This window comes from Carcharhinus amblyrhynchos, chromosome 7 (genome assembly GCF_965287045.1).
Source record: "Carcharhinus amblyrhynchos chromosome 7, sCarAmb.v2.hapA, whole genome shotgun sequence".
In the NCBI taxonomy this organism is placed as follows: Eukaryota; Metazoa; Chordata; class Chondrichthyes; order Carcharhiniformes; family Carcharhinidae; genus Carcharhinus; species Carcharhinus amblyrhynchos.
In genome coordinates this window covers 53,227,200-53,245,744 of record NC_137330.1, presented here as the reverse complement: position 1 = coordinate 53,245,744, position 18,545 = coordinate 53,227,200, and the positions used below count along the sequence as shown (strand labels likewise).

Below are 18,545 nucleotides of genomic sequence, written 5' to 3'. Positions count from 1 at the left end.
AGAGCAGCAACATTATTCAGTCAGGAACATTTGTTAGAGCAAAAAATTGAGACCTCAGCAAGAAACAATTTTATCAAATTTTCTATATCCAAAGCTGTCATTAGAGAATTATTGAAGTGAAATCTATGACTAACAAGAGTACAAGAATTAAAAGGAAGAGAAGGGGACTTAAAACAATTATAATTACCAGGGGAAAGAATACCGAGAAAATTATTAGAACTAAAAACTGAATATTCCCAGGTCCTGATGGACTAAATCCTAGTGTCTTATAAGAAATAACAGCTGAGATTGTGGTTGCATTTGTTTTAATTTTCCAAAACTCCCTAGATTCTGGAAAGGTTCAATCAGATTGGAAAATATTGAATGTCACTCATCTATTAATGGTAGGGGAGAGACAAAAATCAGGAAAATACAGACCAGTTAGCTTAACATCTGTCATAAGGAAAATACTGCTATATGAAGGTGGTTATGGTGGGGTGTTTAGAGAATCTCCCTGCAGGGTCAACATAGTTTTGTGAAAGGCAACCATATTTCATTAATTTATTTGAGTTCTTTGAAGGAGTAACAAGCAACATGGCAGAACCTTTTGATGTGGCCAGGTTAGATTTTCAGAAGGCATTTAACAAGGTGCCACATCAAAATAACAGCTCATGGTGAAGAGGATAGTTAGGAAATAGAAAACAGGCATAAATGGATCATTGTCAGCTTGACAAAATGTGACAAGTGGTGACAGCACTGGGGCCTTAACTATTTACAATCTATATTAATGACTTGAATGATAGATTGAATGTATGGTTGCTAAATTTGCTGACAATGCAAAGATAGGTGGGAAAATAAGTTGTCAAGAGGTCGCAAGGAGCCTGCAAAGAGACATAGCTAGGTTAAGTGAGCAGGCAAAAACTTGATAATTATGTGGGAAAATGTGAACATGTCCACTTTGGCAGGGAGAATATAAAAACAGGGAGTACTGCGTGCAGTTTTGGTCGCCGCACTTGTGCAAGGATATTTTGGCCTTGGAAGGAGTGCAGAGGAGGTTCACTAGGCTGATAGTGGAGATGAGGGGGTTGGACTATGAAGAGAGGCTGAATAGGCTGGGTTTGTACTCATTGGAGTTTAGAAGGATGAGGGGGGATCTTATAGAGACGTATATGATAATGAAGGGGATGGATAGGATAGAGGTAGAGAGATTCTTCCCGCTTAGAAAGGACAGCAGGACTAGAGGGCACAGCCTCAAGATAAGAGGGGGACAGTTTAGAACAGAGTTGAGGAGGATCTTCTTCACTCAAAGGGTGGTGAATCTCTGGAATTCTCTGCCCGTTGAAGTGGTGGAGGCTACCTCGCTAAATATATTTAAGACACGGGTAGATAGGTTTTTGGTAGGCAAGGGAATTAAGGGTTATGGGGAGAAAGCAGGAAAGTGGAACTGAGCCACTTCAGATCAGCCATGATCTTATTGAATGGCGGGGCAGGCTCGAAGGGCTAGATGGCCTACTCCTGCTCCTATTTCTTATGTTCTAATGTTCTTAATATAAAAGCAGCATATTATTTAAATAGGGAGAGATTGCAAAACTCCACCATAAAAAGTGATCTGGTGTCTTGGTACATGAGCAAAAGGTTAGTATGCAGGTACAGCAAATGATTGGGAAGGCACAAGTTGCATACAGGGGAATGGATTATAAAAATTTTGCTGCAGTTGTGTAGGGTATTGGTGGATCAAACCTAGAGTACTTTGTGCAATTTTGGTCTCCTTATTCAAGAAAGTACATAATTGCGTTAGGAGAAGTTCAGAGAATGTTCACTCATCTGGTTCCTGGGGTGAAGGGATTATCCTGTGAGGAAAGGATGGACAAGTTAGGCCTGTAAATATTGGACTTTAGAAGAATGAGAGGTGATCATATTGAACCATATGAAGTCCTGAAGGGACATGACGGGGCAAATGCTGAAAGGAGATTTCTCTTGTGGGAGAAACTAGAATTAGGGGACAGAGTTAAAAATAGGCAGTCTCCTGTTTAAGGCAGAGATGAGGAGAAATATTTTCTCTGAGGGTCACGAGTATGTGGGATTCTATTCCTCAGTGGTTAAGACAGAGTCATTGAATATTTTTTAAAGCTGGATTAGATAGGTTCTTGATTGACACGGGAGTCAAAAGGTATGGAGGCTAGGAAGGAAAGTGAGGTTGAGGCCGCAACCAGATCAGCCAAGATCCCATTGAATTGTAGAGCAGGCTTGAGAAGCTGAATGTTCCTAATTCATATGTTCATACATGTGTTCATACAAAGATAACAGCCCCAGCGAAGGCATTACACTGAGAAAGTGATTATATCTGAACCATGTTTTTCAGAAAATTCACATAGTATACGTATATATTTCCTGCAAATCTTTGTCAATTGTATTTTTAATCCAGATACTGGGAAGCACGTCATAAGTTGCTATGGTAGTCTGATTTCATCTCCTGGATAAATTGGAAGGAAATATTGGCAGATGAGACAGCGAGCAAACAATGGGAAATGTACAAATAAAGAATGCTTAGGGCACAAAGCTGCAAATTCCCACAAGGGTAGATGCTGAGAGACTGTTTCCCCAGGTGGGAGAGTCTAGAACTATAGGTCATGGTTCACAGAACAGTGGTTGGCCATTTTGGACTGAGATGAGGTGGAATTTCTTCACCCAGAGAATTGCCAATCTTTGTAATTCTCCAGCCCAGACAGTAGGGGATATTAAGTCATACTGTGTATTCAAGACTGCAATTTTAATCACTATGGGAATCTAGGGTTGTGGAGGTGAGGCAGGAAAGCGGAGTTGATGTCGAAGATCAACCATGATCTTATTGAATGGCAGAGTAGGCTTCAGGGGTTGCATGACCTACAGCCACTCCTATTTCTTATAATCTTAGGTTAACATATGAAGCTGCATTTATTTTTAATAATATCAGACATCAAAATATATCATCTTTTAAACTAAAATGAGTGGTTGTAGTTGAGGAGGTTGAGCTATGAGGAGAGGCTGAATAAATTAGGCTTGTACTCGTTAGAGTTTAGAAGAATGAGGGGAGATCTCATTGAGACGTATAAGATGATGAATGGGATGGATAGGATAGAGGTGGAGAGACTCTTCCCGCTCAGAAAGGGTAGCAGGACTAGGGGGCACAGCCTCAAGATAAAGGGGGGGCGGTTTAGAACAGAGTTGAGGAGGAACTTCTTCACTCAAAGGGTGGTGAATCTCTGGAATTCTCTGCCCGTTGAAGTGGTGGAGGCTGCCTCGCTAAATATTTTTAAGACGCGGGTTGATGGGTTTTTGATAAGCGAGGGGATTGAGGGTTATGGGGAGAGGGCGGGAATGTGGAACTGAGCCACGACAGATCAGCCATGATCTTATTGAATGGCGGGGCAGGCTCGAAGGGCCAGATGGCCTACTCCTGCTCCTATTTCTTATGTTCTTATGTCTAGTTGTATTTCACTCATGCTGCATATTTAAAAGAAATCTCAATGCTTCTAAACTGATGCAAATTGGACTTTCTCTAATATGGGGAAAATTACACAATCTCCCAGATGTGACAGTAGATCAGGGTTTTGTAAACTTGCTGCTGATAGACTAGGAGAAGCACTGACATCTTGTGTTGTCCATTTAATTATCTTTTGTTGCTCAACTTTTAAATTTGATATCCATAGTGCTTTTTATTGATTCTTGATGATTATATCTTTCACAGATATACTTGGCTCCTTTCCAAACTTTTGAAACCATCTGACAACACTAGTTTGAAATACTGTGTGTGAAGTATCTTAAATGCATGACTTAACTCTTTCACTAACATAGTTACTTCTCTATTGGGATAAAGGTACAAAAGTCTGAGGTTACGTACCAACCGACTCAAGAACAGCTTTTTCACAATTGCCATCAGACTTCTGAATGGGCCTATCTTGCATTAAGCTAATCTTTCTCTACACCCAAGCTATGACTGTAGCACTACATTCTTCACTCTCTTCTTTCCTTATATATGAACGGTATGCCTTGTCTGTATAGCGTGCAAGAAACAATAATTTTCACTGTAAAAAATACATGTGACAATAATAAACCAAATCAACTTTTGTATTCACTGAACAGAAAATGGTTGTAGATATTTGGTAAAGTCATTTCATATTACCAATAAGTACATGTGTCGATTATGAGGGATATAGTAATGTGGTGGTTATATTACTGAGTTAGTAACCCATTAATTAATTGGTACAGTTGGTGTTATAACTCAACAGGAAAATCCCAGAATGGAACGCTGGCTCAAAAAACCGTAGCCTTTACATTTTTATTAAAATGTGGAGGAACAGAGTCAGAGGATGACTAATTAGGTTTAATAACAAGAAAAAAACATTAAATGTGGAAAAAATTGATTATTATATAGTAGTCCTTTATTCTCCCTTGGCTTAAAAAGTACACATAAACTTTCAGATTGACACTGATGACTAAGTATATCTTAAGCTAGAATGGTCTCATTAACACAAAGTCCCTTTAAGCACACAAGATCACTGTGGTCAAATACATGCATGTGTTCTGAACCCAAGTTAGTGTCTTTGGACTGCTCCTTGGAATCCCACAGATGATTGTCACATGAGAGTTTCCAACCTCCACTCCCAAAAACACTCTTTAAAATCTTCTGTCATATGCTTTCTCTTTGCAATTTGCATTCCAAATCCAATCTAGATTTTCCAAATGACACTCCTTAGCAAATTTTCCACTCCACTTTTAACAGCAAATTGAGTCCAGGATTTTACAGCACCCCCCCCCCCCCACCCCAAGTCTGCTACTCCACTTTAAATCTGGTTGCTGCAATTGTCCCTTTAACTCAGAATACTTTGTTTACTCTTCCTTGAATCCTTCTGAACAATATCTCAGTGTCTGTTCACTTAACGTTTGTCGTCTTTATGCATTCTTTCTGTCCCTGGTTATCTGGACTGTAACTTGTTCCTTAGGAAGTCTGCATCTTTGCAACTCCCTTATCCTGTGCAGCTTCTCCTGGCAGAGCTGAGAGTTGTTTGCTTCTCGATGTCCTGTCTCCAACAGTTACAAATCCAGCTAAAACAAAAACTTAAAAGCATATCAATCCTTGGATGGGCCTCCCGTTGCTAACTGTTGCCCAAACACTTCTGCTTGACTATTTATTCTTCATGCCATAGCCCTCTTTAAGAACAATAGAATCACATTGGAATTGAAACCAACCCCCATACATACAAACACCTTTGTCCAGCATGAATCTAACTCTAGGTTTTATCCTTCCAGGCAAAGAAACATTAAATTAGACCCACTTAAGAATATACATTATTTTTAACGTTTACTAATACAAATATAAATACCATAAAACTACCTTTGCTTTCCGAACATAATAATCCAGAGAATTGAAATTCAAATCCCAACAAGGAACTTTGAGAATTTGAATCTAGTTTTTTAAAAATCTGCAAATAAAAAGCCACTGCATGTAAATATCAGATCTTCACAAAAATCCAACTGTTTCGCTAATGGGATATTGTCAAACTATGTCTGATTCTAACCCCACATCAATATTATTTGACTCTAATTGCTCTGAAATGACTTAGCAAGTCACTTGGTTGTATCAAACTATTGCAAACAACATCTTCTCCATGTAAACTCATTCATAATGGCCCACCACTTTCTCAAAGCAACTAGAGACAGGCCGCAGATGCCAGCCTGACCAGCCATCATGAGAATAGCTACTAATTACAAAAAAAGACCTAGAACATTAATGCTAACACTGAAGAGGTGTTACATAGTCACTATATGATTTATAAGATTTTTTATATGTACAATTTCAACTTTGTGCTACAGTCTAATAATAGTTCTCCTTTACTTTTATCAGTACTTTCAAGATGCCGATGCAAACAAATGAATCATTCCAAGGACTTTGCTTCTCGTATTTTGGTACAACAGATGTCTAGATTCCATGAAAAATCTTTATGATGTGCTTTGATGCTGAATTACAAAGCCACAGTAGGAAGTAAGGGGAATTAAAAATGATCATTTTTAACCGTCAAGCAGGGAGATTTTGGAAAAGAAGAGAGAATAAACAGAATATTTGCACTTCAGACAAATACTGCAAATCTAAAATGGGAGTTGAAACTAAAGAAATGCTAATTAACAGTGCTGATAGTTGAGAACAAAGAATGTTACCTACATCTTAACAAAACTTTGTAAAGTGTTACATTTCAAGTATATTGCTACAATACGCTCACACCAATAAAGTGGTCCCCTAGTGTTAAAGATGCAATATGCAGGAATGAAAACTAAGGAATATTTCTTATCTTGTGCCACTTACATGTTTCGATAAATTTCCTGTTGTAAGTGAACTAATGCTCAATTGCATTGCAATGGAATATGGGTAAATTCTCCGTCCTGGACAATCTGTGTCCAGTGCTACTGTAATCTCCCTCCAGTGCCACTGTAATCTCCCTCCAGTGCCACTGTAATCTCCCTCCAGTGCCACTGTAATATCCCTCCAATGCCACTGTAATCTCCCTCCAATGCCACTGCAATCTCCCACAGTATCATTTTAATCTTCCACCATTGCCACTGTAATCTCCTTTCAATCCCACAGCAAATTCCTCCCACTGTCACTATAATCTCCTCAGGTCCTCTGTAACCCCCTCTTAGTGCCACTGTAATCTCCTCCCAATTTCACTGTAATCTCCTAGTGTCTTGTAATCTCCTCCTAGTGTCACTGTAATATCCTTCCAGTGCCACTGTAACCTCCTCCCAATACCATTGTAATCTCCCACCATTGCCATCATTTCCTCCCAATTTCACTGTCATCTCCCCCAGAGCCACTGTAATCTCCTCTTCAATCTCCCAGTGTGACAGTAATATCCCACTGTCACTGTAACTTCTCCCAGTATCACTGTAATCTCCCAGTGCCACTGTACTCACCACCTTGTGCCACTGTCATTTTATTCCAGTGTCACTGTAATTTTATCCCAGTGCCACTGTAACATTTTTATAGTGCCACTGTAATCTCCTGGTGCCACTGAAAACTCTTCCCAGTGCCATTATAATCTCTGCCTCGTGCCACTGTAATCTACTCTCAGATGACTGTAATGTCACAGTGACATTATAATCTCCCCCATGCCACTGTCATCTCTCCCTGGTAGCACTGTAATATCATCCCTGCTGCACTTCAATCTCCCAGTGTCACAGTCCCACTGCACTTGCCAGGTGCCAGTGTAATCTCCCAGTGATCCTTCCAATGCCACTGAATTTTTCCCAGTGCTGCTATAATCTTTCAGTGCTACTGTAATTTTACAATGCCATTGTAATGTCCTCCTGGTGCCTGGAGATACTCAAAAGGTGAAAAGTAATGAAATTGCTCAGAATGTGATCCCTATGATTCTGCTAGCATTGCATCTGACTGTGCCCTCTGGCATTGATCTTATTGGAATTTGCATGAATGGTAGGAGAGTCCCTCATTAAATAAAGAAAACAGTTGCATTTATAAAGTGCCTTTTATGAAGTATACAGCAGAAGGCCACAAGAACCTCCACAGAGTGCAATGTAGGGCCTGTCAACTCCATGACATTAGAAACTTAGGTTTTGTAAAAGTTCCCATCTTTTTGCCAGTACTCTCCTGGCATGGGGCATGAGGTAAAAGATCATAGACTTGCAGCCTGACTACAACTGGGGCAGCACAGTGGCGCAGTATTTAGTACTGCTGCCTCACAGCACCTGGGATCCAGGTTCGATTCCCAGCTTGGGGAATAGTGTGGATTTTGCACATTCTCCCCATGTCAGCATGGGTTTCGTCTGGGTGCTCTGGTTTCCTCCCAAAGTCCAAAGATATGCGGCTTAGGTGAATTGGCCATGCTAAATTGCCTCTTAGTGTCAGGGGACTAGCTAGGGTAGATGCATGTGTTATTGGGGAGGGCCTGGGCGGGATTGTGATTGGTGCAGACTTGATGGGTCAAATGGCCTCCTTCTGCACTGTAAGATTCTTTGATTCTATAATTAATAACAATATAAAGCAATGGTGGAACCAAAATCCCAATGGAGTGGTTACATACTTGTCTGATGATTATGTCTATGTCCCAATCTTCAGTCTGGACACTGCAACTGAGGAAAGTAAGTTGGGCAGTCATGTTTTGGGTAGACCACAGCTTCGGGACTACACTTGGCCAGAGGGTTCAGGCAGATAAGGTTTTTGGTCCTGCTTGCCACAGGAATTGGATAGAAGACCAGATTAGACTTTAACATTAGATGTAGGGCAGCGGAAACTAAGAACTGGGTTAAAATAGCAAGCTTGTGTAGAAAGTGTGGACTATCTTCTTATGATCTGCAAGGTTTTTTATTTAAAAAGACAGACAAATATTGGCATATAGATCAATAGTGACAAGTGCAAGACCAACATAAATGTACTGTGAATGTTGACAGGTCAAGCGTGTCTGAAAAATAGTGGCATTTAAAGTGAGGTTAATGTTGAACAAGAGGTGCATTTTGTGTCACACCATGGTATCCACAGGTTTTTGAGTAGATTTCATTCACTAATGCATCCTGTTTTTTCTCCGCCATACCTACCCGAACTGTGTAAATAATACCACCATGTAAAATTCAGAGCTTGCAGAGTGATTAGAATTTCCATTCTGGGAGCTTTGCTCAGTGGCCACATGCCTCTTCCTATTTCATACACTTTACAATCTCAGCACCAAGGGACTGGCCATTCCTGCCCTCGGAGTCCATTCCATGATGCAGATGTCCAAATCTAATCCAATGTGGTAAGGAGGAGAATGGGTTTTTACTTAGCCACACTCCACACAGAGATCTGAGGAGATGTTGCTTGAGCTGTTTTGGGGCGAGCCACTCAAACTATTCTGGAGGAGGTAGAGGTGTGAAAAGCGTGAATCTGTGAGACCAGTGTCCAGCTGACACCTCGGTGCCACACTGAGAGGCGAACCTTGATGAAGGTGTTTGGGGAAAGCAGGATGTTTCCGGTCAGCAGGACGGGATGCAGTAAACAATGCTAAAGTGTTGAGTGACAGTTATATGAGAAGACCGCAGTGTTCAGAAACTATACACCGCAGTTGCAGAATCATTGGCCTCAAAAGATGATCAGATGCATGCCAGCTGGGAAGAGAGCAAGTGAAGACACCAAAGCGAGACTTACCACAGGGAAATCTGAGTGGAAAAATGACAATGGGGAGACCGCTGCAGAGATTGGCATTAGTCTCTGTGTGACTTTAGCTAGTCTCCTTGTAACGACTGACTCTCCCTACAGCCTTCAAATGAGGCATTGCACAATCGGCTTCCCCCTGCCTTCCATTCAACAGGCGTGTTAAGCTCATGTTAAGCAAAGCAAATAAAATTGGATTGAATTTACGGCCCTGAAGGGCTATTTTCTACACATAATGGCCAAACGCTCTGATACCTGTTGGACTCTTCGCACGCTCCGTTAGAATACAGTTATGTTGTGTGGCAAGCGGCTAACTGCATTTGCGAGGCTATACTTGTGCAATTGAAATTCAGGTTTTTATGCCGTACATCACTCCGTAAGGCGAACGGCACGGACTAAGTTTACAGTTGAGCTGCAGAAATGTTATAAAAGTCAACATTCCGGTAGTGTCGAGGTGGGAACGCAAGGCTACAGACTCGGTTTGCCAGCGGCTCGACAGAAAGCGGTCGGTGGCAGGGATTTGTTGCCAGTCCTCGGGGACTCGGCAGCAGCATTTGAGTCTGAAAGATGTCAGTCGTGTGGGCACACGTCGCACAGTGTGCAGTGTTGGTGCTCACAGTCAAAAGCCGCTCGGATTGCCCTTTGCACACGACTCACTCTCTGATTAACATATAGCTCAGCGGGAAAGAACCCCTCGGGCAGAGGAGCTTTCAGCCCAGTAAGACAAACTTTACCCGGCCGGAAAGAACCACACGGGAGGAAAGGTTGCCTTCATTTTTTTCAGTGAAATGCGTTATGATTTGAGATGACTTTCAAACCCAGAGAATCTTCACTGAAGTGATTTAACTCAGTCTAAAGGATATCCGGTTAGTGCTTTCTTAAGTTCCACTGTGCTGCATTGTTGCAGTTGGAAATATGGATCAGTTTGTGGATTCAGAAAAAGCTAATCTGATAACTGAAAATAAAGCGAGGATGTATACTCTGCGCCTGAAAAGGTAAGAAAACAAAGCATAGCGGGCTGTCATTGTTACTGTACAGTTATTATAGCTGGGAATGTGCTTGCATTAAGGAAGGTCACGATGCGTTAATACATTGGCATTCAATGAATCAATTGAAAGGAAATTGCTTTCCGTAGGCTATTTAACTATAATAACCAAATGGAATGCGTGTGGAATGTATTTTTCCTGCTATCAGCTATCTCACACAATTGGCGTTTTGCATTTTAAGCACATTAATGTGAAACGTGCTGGTGATATTACACTGAGGCGATGCTGTTCCGGTTGGCTGTGAGTAAATGTTTGTCTAAGCTCGTTATTCAGTGAATTGGGTGAATGTTTAGCGAGTAACGCGGGTATCCAGGTAAACGTGATGGAACCATCGCAAATGGTTAGGTTTGAAGTGAAACGATGAGGGCTGGACTTTTAGTCGGCTCACCGAAGAGCTGCAGTCCTGTAGGTTTGTAGGAGATGCATTTAAATTCTGGTGCCATCGCTTTCCCTACTTTTGATTTTGTTGGATTAAATATAGTTCAAGAGGGATTCTGCTGGGCAGATTTTGGAGCCAGTTGATGTATCTTCCCGGTGGCGTTATCACACCCTGCAGTCTACACTGATGCGCAAGCGGGAGGGAGAATGTGGCCAATTCGGTTACTGCGTTGGTAATCGTGATTATTATCTATGGAATATGCATATGTTGGCTATTATCTTTTATATGATTAGGATACACTAAATACTTGGACATTTTGTTTTAATTCAGCTTGGGCACACACTTTACATGTTACACTTTATGGTTATACGTTCAAAGGCCTCTTGAAGCAAGTGCAGATTTCCAGCTGGGTTTCAATGTTTGTATTGTCACTGAGCTAAAAATCCCCACTCAGAATAGATCCCCGCAAGAGCAGTTTGTGTGAAGAAAATCATTTTCACGCCTGGTTTCATTTCAGACAATCTGTGATTAATAGCTCGGGGAACTGATCGTTTACCAGATAATGCAAAAGGCAATACTAATGATTGATGCTATTTTATAAGAAGGATTTTAGAAATTCGTTCACCATTTATTGAAATATTTATTTTAAATGCCCACACTTTGTTTCCCATCTGTTATCGTGGTTCATTTGATAACTTTTGACTGAAATATTTGCTTTTGAAAGGCAGAGGCTGCCACAAATATCCCATTACTTTCAAAATATTCCACATCCGTACACAAATCAGTTAAACGGAGGGCTGAAAAGCTGGACCACAATTTCAACTGCATCTGATAAGAGCAAGATTTATAAAACACGATGTGAAAACAAATATATATTGTATAAATTGAATCACAGAACAGCATCTTAACAAATGTGTAGGCTTTCACTTCCCTCAGTGCGTAAAGTTGTAGAAGTAACGTTTTACCACTGCATTGTGACAGCAGTTTGAATAAAAGTAGTTTTTCTTAAACTTGACTCTCAAGAAATCATTCCACATGTCACGGTCATGCATAGGGCCAATTTCTACATAGAAAACGATTGGTTATAGCCTATACTTTCAAATATGTATTTGCCAAATAAATAGAAACAGAAAATTCCCGAAAGACTCTGCAGGTCTGGCAGCATCTGTGGAGAGAGAAACAGACCGGAAATGTCACCAGTCTACATTTGCCAAACTTGCCTTCACTCGTAGTTTACCGCCGAGCGAGCAGTGTATTTTATCCAGTGTATTAAGTTTAAAACATTGGGCAACATTTTTTTAAAATCAGCTGAACACACTGCACACTTCCTAATGGAGTAAAATGTTTCTAGTGGCTTATGGTAATTATGGTAATACCAATTCTGCAACACTGGCCATTGTAATTGTAGCATCGTGGATAGTAATCATTGATTAATTTAGCCTTGGATGCGGTAGATTACTCTAATACTCCAGTGAATCGTTGTTAACATTCCAGAGCTGCAGGGACACTTTCTTGGTCTAGGCATTCACCTATACGTTATTCCTCACCTGGACCACACCCATTGGACACCACAGGGGCTGGGGTGCATTATAGACCCCGATAATCACATTATGATTTAATGTTTTAAGTTTCCTTTATACTTTGGTTCTGTTCGGGCTGTTCCCCCTGCCTTTGGGGAGCTGCCCCTTTTACTTTGTCCCTGACTTAATTTGAGTTTTTTTTTGTTTTGCCCTAAAAGAAACCTGGACCACTAATGAAACTCAAGTAGGTTTGTGAAAAGATCACCTACCACACATCACCTCTGGGTTTGTCTTGATTACCTACTCAGTCCGGGACAGTTCCGTCAATTCAACCAGACTTGTCTAATTGGCGCGCTCCAGAAGTAAAAATGTATACGCTTAATGTAGACTTCTAACGAACTCGAGAAAGGACGCAACACTTGAACTGTAAAATAAACCTAAGCTGTTGCGTGAAATCAGCCGTATCGGGGCTGGGGGACAAATCAATAACTAATTTATCTGGCATAATGCTCATGTGAAATCGGTGAATCCCGTCTCTGCATTGTAAATAAATGCCATGTAATTACATTAAGAAATAACATTGACAGTTATTTTAAATATGTCCCAATATTAAATCCTTAAGAATTGGAAACACTGCACGAAGTTGAGATACCCACTAGTAAATAATCAAATGGTATTCGAAGAATAACACATTTTTTACTCTTGTATTACCCAATCAATGCAGGTTAATAATTATTGGCCTGCTGTCTGTTGTGTGAAGATTGGACTTGTTTCTATTGTGACGGTTTGGCTATTAGTTTTCCCCTCCACCACCAGCAGCCCAAAATAACACTACGAGATCACATCATTTCAGATTCCAACCCTGGCTCTGAAAGAAATGGGACGAAAGCTTAATTTGGAGATAGGAGATCGAAACTGCAGATGTATTACAGCACAGGCATGAGATGAACTGATCTGTCGAGAAAGGAAACATTCTAATGGCGTGTTTGAATTTACTACTTAAATGCAGAGGATCATTTTTCTTGCCCTCTGCAAATCATTTTGTACAAAATAAGTATTTTCCGTTGATTGGCCATAAAATCTGTTTATCCGTCGGATTTCAAAATTACAATGTGGCATTCATCCTTAATCCAAAGAATCTTGAAAATGATCAGCATTTTCTAAATGGGAATTACTGGTGGTAAGCAAAAGCATATTTGTATTAAAAAAAAATCTTAGCCACAAGGAAGACATTAACATGTCAACACATAAACTGTTGAAAACCAGACCAGACAAAAAGGGATGCAATTGCAACCGGGGAATCGTCATTGTTTAACAGTGGGGGGGGGACCCTTTCCGGATGATATACTAAAGGATATCAAAATTCAGCAAGAGTATTTCTTATCAAGCGTCCCAGCACTCTAAAGGAAATTTACCAAAAACAGCTCCATAAAAAAAATTGTACCTGAATTGCTTTTGTTTCAAAAAGGAATATTTGAAAATAATTGAAACGCTGAACCTCGTGAAGCGAACCGAATCCACCCAAAATACCAAGTCATCTGACTTAATGTGTTTATGAATTTCAGAGGTCGGGTCTGACTGTCTGACTTGGAGGTAGGGCACAGAAATTAGGATAATCGTATCATCGGAGTTAGGGATTGGGTCAGATTATATCTTCTATCACTGAAAGCCTGTATTCTGAGTATTGCAGCACTGTACAACATCTGGCAGTATTAAATCTGCATTTCACTTGTACTGTAAAATAATTATCCATTATTAACTTGTAATGTAAAATTATCACTCAATTTACCCATTCCTTATTTGCTTTTCTGAGGCTGTTGTTTAGAGATATCATTGAATACATAAGCTTGCCATTGAAAAAATATATTTCAAAATATATACAGAGCAAATTAGAATTTAACCCATAGCAGAAACATTGAGTATTATCAAGGTATCTAGGTGCAAGCAACGTACAGCCCTGTGCACAATAGTTATCTGCTACCCAATATCCTTTCTGTGGTGATGTTGTAGAACATGCATTCATGAAGAATAGGAACCACAATCTCCCACAGTAATCTGGAAAACAAAAATATATGCTTTACACTCCATTAATCCAATGGAACCCAACAGCATAGGAAGCTTCTTCACAAACTGGAGCTCTTCAATACACACACAAGGCAGCATTTGTGATTCACAAAGTTAAGGAACAGTAACAAGGTAAATTAGATTTAATCGTTTTATGCCATGATAGCACTAAATGCTCAGAATGGTTCCAGCTTCAGTTTGGCACCTTCTCTCTGATTTTGGTGAGGCATTTTCTTACTGTTCTACAAGGTTTCCTTTCAGTAATTTTTACTCTCTTTGGTATTCAGTCTGCATTTGACACGCTCATATGAAAATTACTCATTTAGCTATATAGTATGCTAATGCTAAATGGGTGGATCAGAAAAGACACACAAATGATGATTTTTCGAGATTAATCTTTGAATGTTGATAAGAGCATACCTTAAATTGTTATTTGTTTATAGTAATAATAAATAGTGGCACAGTGGTTAGTACTGCTGCCTCACAGCACCAGGGACGCATGTTCGATTCCTGGCTGGGGTCATTGTCTATATGGAGTTTGCATGTTCTCCCTGTGTCTGTGCGGATTTCCTCCCGCAATCCAAAGATGTGCACATTAGGTGGATTGGCCATGCTAAATTCTCCATTACTGTACCCGAAAAGGTGCCAGAGTGTGGCGACTGGGGGATTTTCACAGCAACTTCATTGCAGTGTCAATGTAAACCTACTTGTGACTAATAAGTAAGCTTCAAAAACTTTACAGTGGGACTCTACACATGTTCTTAGCTTGCACAAAAACTGCATGGCAAACTTGAGTGTGAAGATGATTGCCAAGGAAACAAACCGACACTGAGTCACCCAGACTACAGTGTTTCCTTTCTGTTAAGTGGTTTCTCAATGGGGTGATCGACCATGGATGCAAAGGATAGTCCTGGTCACTGAACAATTCCATCCAATGTTTCTTCTTCTTAAAATAACATTGACTTCATTGTGTGGAAGTCAACTGTGCCAGTATATCCACTTTTGAGGTAATGGTCATTGACATATATAATGCCACTTCTGTAGTTAGGTACTGTCTGAAAAATAATTGAATGCAAAACCTATTAGTTGATGGAGGCCATAGGATTGATGAGATGAATGCTGATATGCACAAAGGTGTGCAGTGCACGGCATTACCCTGCATTTGGAGGGGATCCACTTCTCAGAATTTTCTGCTCAGCTTCTTTCTACAAGAACTGAAATGAAGGCGTTGTTTCATTCAAAAACAACATTTGTTCACTGTTTGGTAAAGGGGTGCACTGTAAGTTGCCTCATGTTACCAATGTTTCCCTTTAGAAGTTAGAAGGATGGCATGAGAGCTTCATGCTGTGGTAATCTTCCATTTTAAAGTAAGAGTTGTCAGCAGGCTAGCCTGCAGCAGGTGGTACTGTTTGAGTGATCCTTGTGAAACAAACAGTATGCACAATGTATCCTCAGGTACATCCAATAAATCCGGGAGTGATCTATGAATGCAATGATGGGTGCAAGACGAAATGTGGTAGCATCTGTATTTAGGCATTCATGAGCTTCTTCTGATCACAATGATGCAAAATGTTGAGAAGTCCAATGGAATACTGATTCCCATCACTTCTTACAGTAGGACGAGAACATCATTAGCAATCAAGAATAATGAAACTTATTTGCTTTAAAAAATGCCAAATTCTTAACTGCTGGATAACTTTGAAAAATCAACTAATGCATGCATTAATAAATGAAAAAGGAGCAAAAAAAATCACAGAAACCTTACAATCATTAAAAACTATGAATTAGCTTAAAAGCAGGCCCGATCCTAAGTCCTCCTTTCGCATGTTTCATGAATAGAATCCACAGTTGGATGATTTCATGTGGGGCCAGTTTAGTTCCATCCTATGACCTTCAGTTTAATGTACCAGCTACCACATGATATTGGACATGCCACTGCTCACCACAGCTAGGCAGATTTTCAGATGTAACTTAAGAGGAAATCCAATTTATTTTAACATTTCTTTACTTATCAACGATATAGTGATGGCAAATATATTTGTTTCTGATATAATTATAATTATCTCCAGTGTCTTCCTTTCCTCTGTCAATCCTCATGTTAACTTTCATATACAGATTAAAAATCTACATGTTCCTCTTCACGCTTAAATTTTTTGTACTTCAATTTTCTGTCACATCTAATGCTCCTTCATGATTTGAATTTCATACTCCCTCACACTTTGACAATTTTGTGCAAAAATACTACAATTCCAAAACCTTTCTGATTATCCATTTAGAATATGCAATATGTCAATGTGGATTCATTGCCAAAAAGGTAAAATGGTAATGATTAGAATGCCTCAATAACTAACTGGTAAAATGCTAGCTAGTAGTTGAATTGCCTTTCAGATAGTTGAATCTGCTGGGTGGGATTTGATAAAACTGAATGTTTCTTGTATGTAGCTCTTAATCATTTTGCAATTCCCATGAAGGAGCACCTTGCAATGAGTTGGATGTAGAAATTCCGAACGAATGAACTTCTAAATGGATCCAAGCACCAACAATCCAAAAAGAGTCCATTTTATTGAGACAAATTAATGTTCTGCAGTTGTAAGATCACAATTGTGGATAATCATAATCAAATTGCTGCAGATACACAAATTGAACAATCATTTTAAATAATATCTCCAAATGCATTGCAGATAAAAGGAACAAAACCTGCAAATGTGAAAATCTGAATTAAAATGTGAAATGCAAAATACCCATCAGCTTTGGAAAGGAAAGAAGGAAGGTAAATATATCAGGTGGAAACCATTCACCCAAACAGAACTGAGTTTTGATTAACAAGTGAAATTCTGTGATATGATTCAAATTAATAACTGGAAAATTGGGTGTGCTGTAAATTGGCCATGTGGATCCCTATGTCCAATTCTTCAACCCATGACCCGTCAAATATGGCTCTGTGTGAGGAGCAGAAGTCCATAACATGTACCCTAAGGATTTCAAAGCAAAACAAAAACGTTTTCCTTCTGATACTTTTTATTTGTTGGTATTTTCAGCATTGCATCTCATTGTCTTTATTTTCCATTCCTGGTTAGTAGCCTTCTATCTTGTAAGACGATGGTTAGTGCTGCGGTGTTAACTCTGTGGTTAAGTCTCACCTGATGTGATTCAGGGGCCTCACTCCAGCATGACAGTCTCTGCTGACAATGGGTTGAGAAGGTGCATGATTCACTACCCTCTATTTTCTCTGGGCCCTCTGCTCAGCTAGCTGAGCTTTCCGCTCACCTCTTCCAACAGTCAGCCTCCAGGGGTCACCAACATCAGCAACTGTCTCCTAGTTTTCAGTGCCAATGACGTTATTTCATAGCTTGCTTGCTTGTTGAATAGACACGCAGGAGGCTGTGACTCAGTGGCCAATTCACTGCACAGAAGGCCTTTGGGTACATGGCTATCATCCATCTGATGAAAAAGGCTAACTAGTCATGATGTGGATATGCCGGTGTTGGACTGGGGTAAACACAGTAAAAAGTCTGACAACACCAGGTTTAAGTCCAACCAATTTATTTGATAGTACTCTCACTAGCTTTTGGGGTTAGCCCCTTCAGAACTCTCCATTCACCTGATGAAGGGACTAACCCCGAAAGCTAGTGAGTACTATCAAATAAATTGGTTGGACTTAAACCTGGTGTTGTCAGACTTTTTACTGAAAAAGGCTAAGACAGCATAGGCATTGTTAGCTTGGCAATGAATATATACTGATGGAATTAACATACTTTAGGACCTCTGAATTGGTGACCTTTTCCTGCTAAGAGTTACCAAGGATATGTCTGAGAGAGCAAAGATGGAAACTGTTCAGCATTTTGTCCTGCTCTGCATATGCTGTCCGGATCTCACCACTGTAGAGAGAGTATGCTGAGGGCAGAGGTAGACTTGCAGTTTGGTGTTCTCAGTTAGGTTGCTGTTGTTCCACGTTCTCTGACACAGCTTGGACATAGTAAGAAGTCTCACAACAATGCATCTCCACATCATGACTTCTTACTGTGTTTACCCCAGTCCAATGCTGGCATCTCTATATCACAACTTGGATGTACCAGCTTCAGCTTTTGTGAAGCAATTGTTAATTTTAGCATCAAGTGACTGATTGCTGGTGATTGTGAAACCTAGATATGTGAAGATATCAACAATTTCTAGTATCAGGGTGTGGTGCTGAGGACAGAGGAGTGGGGGTGATTAGAGATGTGGGAAAGCATACAAAACCTCAATAGAGCCGAAGTGGCCTGAATGTCTTCCGTTAAATGATTGTGCCCCTATTCCACTTGTTAAATTCTGCATTTACATCTGCCTCCTTCACCCCATTGATGCTCTCTCAAAGGGCCATGCTGCTTGCTCCCTGAAGC

The 18,545-nt window shown here is 40.1% G+C and overlaps 1 protein-coding gene across 1 annotated transcript in view; it reads left to right on the top strand.

Annotated features, from left to right (window-relative positions):
- The first annotated feature begins 9,930 nt into the window (after positions 1–9,930).
- slc30a2 (solute carrier family 30 member 2) overlaps positions 9,931–18,545 on the top strand; it is an 83,771-nt gene continuing 75,156 nt past the window's right edge. The window contains exon 1 of the mRNA XM_080193274.1: positions 9,931–10,152. Within this exon, the coding sequence (XP_080049400.1) occupies positions 10,073–10,152 (80 nt within the window). The 5' untranslated portion in view covers positions 9,931–10,072. The remainder of the gene's footprint in view (positions 10,153–18,545) is intronic.